This window comes from Mastigoproctus giganteus, chromosome 11 (assembly GCF_048544385.1).
Source record: "Mastigoproctus giganteus isolate SK-2022 chromosome 11, ASM4854438v1, whole genome shotgun sequence".
Classification (NCBI taxonomy): Eukaryota; Metazoa; Arthropoda; class Arachnida; order Uropygi; family Thelyphonidae; genus Mastigoproctus; species Mastigoproctus giganteus.
In genome coordinates, this window is record NC_143585.1 from 47,099,563 (window position 1) to 47,107,766 (window position 8,204).

Sequence of the window (8,204 nt, forward strand, 5' to 3'; positions counted from 1 at the left end):
GACGTCGCTCAAATTCTATGAAAGGCGCAAGCAAATGTCCGGAAATCCCCCCCTTCCCCCCAGCTATGAAAATGTCTATCACGGGGTTTGAATCATTTAGCGAATCAACTTAATATTAGTTCGACGTTGATGTTGACGTTAGCAAATTCATGACGTAAACAACTTAATACTTCCGTGCTGATCGTATTGGTCAATGTGCGTTCGCTTAACTATAAATGTTGACTGACATTAACTTGAATCCTCGACGGAGTCAGAAATTTCAGACACTCACCAACTAATCTACCAGCTATGAACGCAGTCGTTGTTTCCGCAGTCCTGGCCATGGTGCTTGTGGTAGGGTATCCATCAGCCGGTAAGTGTATTACACCAATGGTAAGCTGAATCTTTGTTTCAGTAAAGTGTTTGATGTTTTTAACCACTCGCTCATTCCTTCATGCCGTGGGGCCGTTGGCTATGTAGGAGTTTATTCGCCTTATGTCTTTCTTCTTTCACTCCCACTTGGAAGTTAAAACCAGAATGTCCTAAAATGCAATTTCTTGCTGAGCTTAAAAAAAAAAATGTCTTTTTAACTAATGTTCGTTTTTTTTGTTGTTGTTCTATTACTTCCTACGATGATTACTGTATCTTCATCAATATTTAACAATATTATTTCAACCACATAAGAAGAATACCATTGGTGTAGCTCATAGGTTCCCAAACTTTTTCGGGCCACCGCCCACTTTGCAAGACATACATTTTGTAACGCCCCCCATTATAACAGTTTTCCGCGTTCGAGCCGTTTGATATTTTCGACGTAAATAGCAACTAAATATCAATAACACATTACTGCTTATGCCGTTAAATTATTGAAAAAGTAGTGGCCAATATGTGCTTCATCTTGAACACTGTTATTGCTATACCGATTTTGATGAAACATAGCCCATATGTAAAGATTGTAAAGTGTATGCTCGAATAACATTATGCACAGTTTCATACAATGGTTTAAATATGAAAATTCGGAATACATATTAAGAGATTGCAAATGCATTAGTAAGAATCTTAATTAAAATAATTAATGAAATAATTCATTTTAAATAATTAAAACACCATCAAATGTATTACAAAATTGTTTATTTCGAACTTATAAAGTAAAAATACAAAGCAAAAATAACAAATTAATGAAGGACGAGCCTGATGCATTTTTAAAAGTTTTTAATATCGGGTTCAACTTTCGTTAAAAACAGTCATAAATCGCCACGCTCAGTTATATGCAATCGGTTCCTTTTCTTAGATAGTAAATTCGCTACAGCACTAAACCCACGCTCAGCCAAATTAGAAGATGAAAATGCAATTAAAAATTTCTGCACTATTTCCCATAATCCAGGGTACAGTGTCGGTATTGATTTCTGAAGCCAGAACTCTTGGTATCCACTTTTGAATTTTATTTTTAATTCTTCATTTGTTGTGAGTTCTATGAGTTGCTCTTCTAAATTTGATGATCCTGCTGTGTTTACACGTGAGAAAGGATCTAGAACCCAATTCGGTATATTCATGCTTAGAATATCCTTGAATCACTCATTGAAATCAGCATGGAGGACCTCCAAAAAAGTTCGCTTTATTGCAATTGTTTTTAGAGGACTAAATCCACACTTGATGTCACATTTTTGTCATTTGCGTGAAATCCAATAGAAGGTTTTGAAAATTGAAGTGGAAAAATCGAAGAAAACAGTTCTGGCTTTTCACCTATAGCGAATTTCCGCTATGTCCATAGAGTAAAAATTATAGAATTTATTAGTCGACCTTTGAACTGGGTCCGCTGGACCCGAGGAGATAAAAATACGAATAAAGAGCCACCGATCCCTGGGCCGCCTGTACGCCCCCAATTGCTTCTGAACACACTATCGCCCCTCCCCCCTAGAAGACTTCAGCGCCCACTAGGGGGCGGTACCGCCCACTTTGGGAACCTATGGTGTAGCTAATAGCAGTGCTAAATTTTTGTATTGATCATTCAATTATAAATATCAAAATTTCTGATTTAAAAATATGCATTTTAAACCACCTGCATCATTTCATGCCTTATTTCTTTTCGCTACGACCATCGAAAAAAAAAATAATAATAATAAAATTAAGGAAATTTGTACGCGCTTGACTTAACCACTTCCTTTACATAATTACTTCTCATGTGAACTTAGCTGTGCATCAAAAGCAGAAAATTGTCGTCAGCACTTGTATACCTTCCTCCAGTTGGATTTTCCCGATTAATTTGTTATAATAACTATAATTTATTTAAACTTGCCTGAAGTAGTTATTTTTTGTTTTTAATGTTTCATTAAGACTTTACATTCCATACTGAAATATTAAAATTATCGGGATTAATTTTCTTTATTTTGGATTTCAGATGCGCAGTCTCTAGGGGTTATCACGATTGGTAATTGTACAATTTTGGATATATTATTTTCTCCGTTACGGACTCCAACATGTACCGTAACTAGTGGCAGTATTCTCAAGGTCTGCATTAATTTAGGTAAGTAATGGTAGGTGTTTATAATCAACATTCCTTCCTGGTAATGCAGTGCATATTATCACAACCCTCTCACAATAGTGTTGTTTTAAATCATAGTTTACCTGAACAGAGTCAGCTTACTTCTTTCATCATTCCGAACTTGAAGCTCATTGTTATTATAACCCGAAACCACTATTTTATCCGGTTTCTTATTTCGTAAACAGACAAGCAACCTTTAAAACACAGTGGTGAACTTAAGGAATATGCGTCTCGCCATTGATCCAAAATATTTTTTTCTGTTTTTCTTTCTTGTTAATTACGATTAACAAGTAATAAACATGGTCAGTTAATTAACTGCTATTCTTTTCATGATTATTCATAAGTTCGGTTTGCCATATTTTGGACTGGCCATTTGAAATTCTTCTTCTAAATTATTTTAAAACCTTTGAATAGAAATGACAACACCCATTTCGGGAACTCTGGCTGGAAGAATAGATATGTCACAGCAATAGTTTCGTCCTGTGGGGGGTGGAAATAAAATAATGATAATTGTTTTTATATTTATTAATAGTAAATATTCCTTATTAGTTTATTTATTTATTCTTTATTCTTTATTTGTTTATTTATTTATTCTTTATTCTTTATTTGTTTTGTTCCCTTATATGTGTTTGTCCACTTTATCCTAATTCCCCCACTTACGCATCTGATTTTACTTCACAGGAGAATTCCAGATTCATAGGAACTTCTCAATTATGTATAATTCCCTTCGGAAAGGCTGTTGGCTCAAGAATGACAAACAACACATTTTAACACGTAACAAAGTTTATTTACATATATATATATATACAACATAATATACAATTGAATAAAAAAAAACATGTAATATACATACAAAGTTAAATCAAGGATACCTTGCATAAATTATTCTTATTCCTGTTTCCCTTCACTAGCTAATCTAAGTTGATCATTATATGAAAACACTGATTCGTCCTTCTTGCCCAAACTAACTAACTCCTAAGACTTATACACCTTCACCATACCTATTTCTTTAACTTCTGGATACAATTGTGTTCCTTATATTAACAATCAATATGCTACTTTCATCATTATACTCTGTGTTCTCACCATTCTGTTACAATACACTGAAGACCAATCTTAACTTTCCTAAAGTTTCTGTTTGTATTTATTCTTTCAGATGAGCCAACAATTCTTCATCAATACAAACACTATATTCAATTATCTATCCTTAAAACATTCAAAGATTCTCATATAATTCAATTATCTATCCTTAAAACATAATCAAACTTCTCATATAAATCAATTATCTCTCCTCCTAACACATTATAATCATTTGAACAACAATTTGATCTATTACTCATCCTTCGTTTCTTTTGCATTTTACAATAACCTTTTTGAATTAATTAAACTCTGTTAGTATATATATAATTTACTTCAGAGATAATTTATCTATCAATTTACTTCTAGTGCTACCCCCCTCTTTTAATTAATCACTATACTGTTTCACTAACAGTCCTTGTTAACCTACAGTACTTAATAATATCTCACCTACTTCTATCCTTTTCCTTTCTTTTCCGGGGAGGCTTCAAGCTTCCTTTTTTTGGCTCACAGGCTACCTTCTGGGGATCTACTTCATCTGCTTTCTCCTGAATCTGCTTCAGATAATTATCAGGAACTCTTAGCCGCATGGGTCTGGCGTGCTTTCTCCAGTTTATTCGGGCTACCTTCCAATTGCTGCTTCCTTCTTTCTCATCGAGCTACTAATTCCGAGTTTTCGCTCCTTCACGAGCTACTAATTCTGCGGATTTCGCTCCTCCACGAGCTACTAATTCTGTAGTTTCGCTCCTCCTCGGGCTACTGATTCTGCAGTTTCGCTCCTCCACGAGCTACTAATTCTGCGGATTTCGCTCCCTTTCTCTCCACCTTTTACGGGCTACCTTCCATTTGGTGCCTCTTTCTTTATCGAGCTACTAATTCTGCAGTTTCGCTCCTTTTCTCTCCACCTTATTAAAACCTTTCGCAAGGAGAAAGCTCATAGGGGCGACCCTCGCTTTTCCGTTCCACCTATTAAAACTCTTTCGAGAAGAAAACTTCCCAGAGCGCTACCCTTCTCATTTTCCACCACGACTAAACTCTTAACTGTTACTAACACATATTTTCCACCATGACAGAACCTTCAACTGTCCTTGTTACTATGTCTCTGTCTCATCAAACACCGACAAAAACTCAACTTAGTATCCCACTAACCCATTTTCACAAACACCCACATAAAGCTCAACTCGTGGTTCTCCGTCTCATTTTTCCAAGCACCGACAGGAATCTCAACTTTGTCTGCCACTAACCCATTTTTGCAAACACCCACATAAAGCTCAACTCGTGGTTCTCAGTGTCTCCCCCTGTTCACTCACTTTTTGTTACTCTAAATTCAGCAATGCCCCTCATAATTCAGGGTCGCCTTTTTTCTGAGTTTACCCAATCTTCTCCTTTTATCAAATTTCTCTCTGTTCTTATTCGCTCATTTTAATCTTTCTCACGCTGTCTATTTAGTGCTCTATCCAACTTCTTATTTTAAGAACTTTGTAAAATTTCTCAGGCTGTCTGTACCTTTGAAGTCAGCCGCTTATAGTTATATTGCAGCAGACTAATTTCCCACGATCTATAAACCTTGCCATCACCAACAGCCAGACGCCAGTCTTAAATCTAGTTCCCAGCATTTGTTCCGTATTTACTACCTTTTCTTCTCCAGGTGTCACCGATTAAAGAAATGTCCCGACAGTAGCATGGTCCTTCGCGCCATTGTTTTCCAGAGTTAACACCTTCTACTAATAGCAGTTGCTACTCGTTTCTATTGTTTTGGTTTGTCTGTGTGAGCTGGGAGTCGAAGTGTACCCAGGTTGCTAATAGCTTTTCAGCCTACCGCTCCCCTTGTATAGACGTTGTCTAATTTAATCCCTTGCCAGTGATCTTAGTAATATTCTTGACTTGTAAGGTTTCGCTCCCCCATATTGCTTTATTATAAGTTTTACTTTAAACTAATCTCACTTTTCTATAAAATAATATATTGGTAAGATTTTACATCTTACAAATCCGAACGATATACGCCAGTGTCGAAGCACGATCCAACTTTAAAAAAGAGTTTCTTCACAACGCTGCTGAGTTAGTCGGGCGCAGACGATGATTACCTTTCAGAAACTCTAGTTTTTTTTTTTTTTTTTTTCTTTCAGCACACAGTAAACCGTCCGAAGAATACACGCATTACAAACCTAATATAATGGCGCCACATGTTAGCCGTACTTCCACTGGAACGACAAAGGAAGCAATGCTATGAGGAGTGATTGATTGATTGATTGATTGATGTTTTGTGGCGCAACTAACTATGAGGCGTCAATAAACCTAAATAAAAGAAAGTGCCTGGTTACCTGCGAGTATAATTAAAGAGAAGCACCAACCATAGTTGGCGGATGAAAATTCTGACTGTAACAGGGACACCACACACCGGTGTGTCCTGTTTCCTTACCATATGCTGTAAGAAAAATTGCACCTTCGGATAAATTAATTCACACAGCTGAATTGCCTCTGCACTTTGATAAAAAGCAACCTAAATCTCTACAAGTTAATATATTTTTTATGAATATACCTATTCCAATTATTTCTTCCTGTTTATATTCAACAGTTTGTTAAAGCTGTTTCCTACTCGTCCATCGGTGTTACATTTTATTGTAATAATTTATTGTGTCTTTAAGTGGAAACTGCTACACTAATTCCAGCCACTAAATAAGCCACACTTTGCTGATTTCTTGGGCGTGGTTGCCATATATCGTAGAATCATAACAAAAAGGCTTTAACGATTATATAATAACAATAATAATACAAATACAGTACAATTTATTCATCAAAAAATTTAATAAAAATAAAAAAATAATAATAATTTATCTTTATGTTGCCTGAAATGTTAATAACTGAACAATTCACTTAACTTTCTAGTTTGCAGTTATGAATTACCGATTTATATAGCCATTTCACGTGAAACACGTTTAGGAATTTAATTTTCTACTTCTGCTCTCGTAACGCGTAATGTATATTGGCACACAATGAGTTCAGATATGTATGTGCGTAAGCTGCTAGTGAATAACTGAAATATACTCAACTTATTTTTCAGGTGATCTTCTATCAGATTTGCTTCCGTTCATATTTGGCGATGTTTCTTTAACTACCGGGACCAGCACTAGATTAAATAGATGTCAGTTCCCTCCCTGTAATTGCACGTTATCGGCTGAGCTTGCATTGCCTACCGACTGCATTGCTGTAAGTCATTGGTTTCCATTTGTTAATCATCCTCTATCTCTCTTTCTTTTCCCCCCTTCTCTCTCGCTCTCTCTCTCTCTCTCTCTCTCTCTCTCTCTCTCTCTCTCTCTCTCTCTATATATATATATATATATATATATATATATATATATATGTATTATTATTATTTTTTTTAAATTAAATATAAATTCAATGTCTTATTCCATCAAAAATGCATGATTTTATCAAATTGCGATTCTTGTTCAACACGAATAATCCTATTTTTTTTATTTTTTTTTCAGGGATTGACGGCAACAATACGTCTTCCTATACTTTTTGTTAACCTCCCTATTAGACTCCTCTGTGAGTGAGTGGTAAGTAATAGAACAAGTATTTTCATTTCCATTAAGAGTAACAGAATAGTCACTCCGTCTAAAGGCGCTTCGTAGTACGTTTGCACTCAGTGGACACTGAAATTATCCACTGAGGACAAACGTTCGATGATGATATTATCATCATCAAACATCAGAGGTATAGCCCGCAATTCTGTTGCCAGTGCGTCCCACTAACAACTGCTACAAGTAGCATTTCTTAATATCAACAAAATATCTTATTAAACTAATCTTATTAAAAATATCTTATTAAACTAATCTTATTAAACTCTTATTAAACTAATCTTATTAAACTCTTATTAAACTAATCTTATTAAACTCTTATTAAAATAATCGAAATTTTTATGGTACTGCGTACCATAAAAATTGAGATTATTTTAATAAGAGTCTATTTTTTTAAAAAACAATTTCTCGAAAAATGATGTACTTACACGTATTCGTTTTTTTTTTAAATAGGACCAAAATGGATATCTCACAGAAATTCATCAGCTGAGAATTTCTATGAAGAGGAAACACCAAATTTCTTTTTTATATGCATTATAATTTAAACACAATAACCAAGATTAGTTGAACTTGCACTCATTAAATTGATTATTATTTTTTGACTCCTAACTGGAGAAGATGAATTGTAAATTATCAATAAAATTATATTAGCATCACGTTGTGTTTCTTTATTTTCACTTTAATTAATATGCAACCTATCTACAATCAGACCGTACAATAAAGAGTAATGAACCGTACAGTAGAATCACATTATGTACCAAAAATATAAAACATTTAAAGACATTCTGCAATATGTGGAATATTCCTGCTAGTAGAATAATTCATCAATTTTAAGAATTACCAGTAATCATTAATCTTTTTGTGAAAAAATCACTAAAACATAGTAGAAGTAATCTTTTAAGTATCAAAATTCGTTATCCATGAGAAACTGGCACATGATGTGGAAACGTAGCCGAGTAGTCAGGGGCACGAGTGCAGAAACACACGATCTTTGAGTGGACTGGGTTCGACTACATGACTACTAA

General features: G+C 34.8%; 1 protein-coding gene across 1 annotated transcript; it reads left to right on the plus strand.

Moving 5' to 3' along the window:
* The first annotated feature begins 241 nt into the window (after window positions 1–241).
* LOC150077972 (uncharacterized) lies at window positions 242–7,774 on the plus strand. Its single transcript, XM_090384805.1, has 5 exons — window positions 242–352; window positions 2,378–2,503; window positions 6,660–6,805; window positions 7,087–7,158; window positions 7,633–7,774. Exons 1-4 carry the CDS (start codon window positions 289–291, stop codon window positions 7,153–7,155), a joined length of 405 nt encoding a protein of 134 aa, XP_090240931.1. The 5' UTR covers window positions 242–288; the 3' UTR covers window positions 7,156–7,158; window positions 7,633–7,774.
* Window positions 7,775–8,204: the final 430 nt, after the last annotated feature.

What these genes read in the sequence shown, in the direction of transcription:
- LOC150077972 (XM_090384805.1), top strand. Translation starts at nt 289, where the DNA reads ATGAACGCAGTCGTTGTTTCCGCAGTCCTGGCCATGGTGCTTGTGGTA. An exon ending in GGTAGGGTATCCATCAGCCG is followed by an intron (nt 353 to 2,377) that starts GTAAGTGTATTA and finishes TTTGGATTTCAG; the next exon opens with ATGCGCAGTCTCTAGGGGTT. An exon ending in CAAGGTCTGCATTAATTTAG is followed by an intron (nt 2,504 to 6,659) that starts GTAAGTAATGGT and finishes CTTATTTTTCAG; the next exon opens with GTGATCTTCTATCAGATTTG.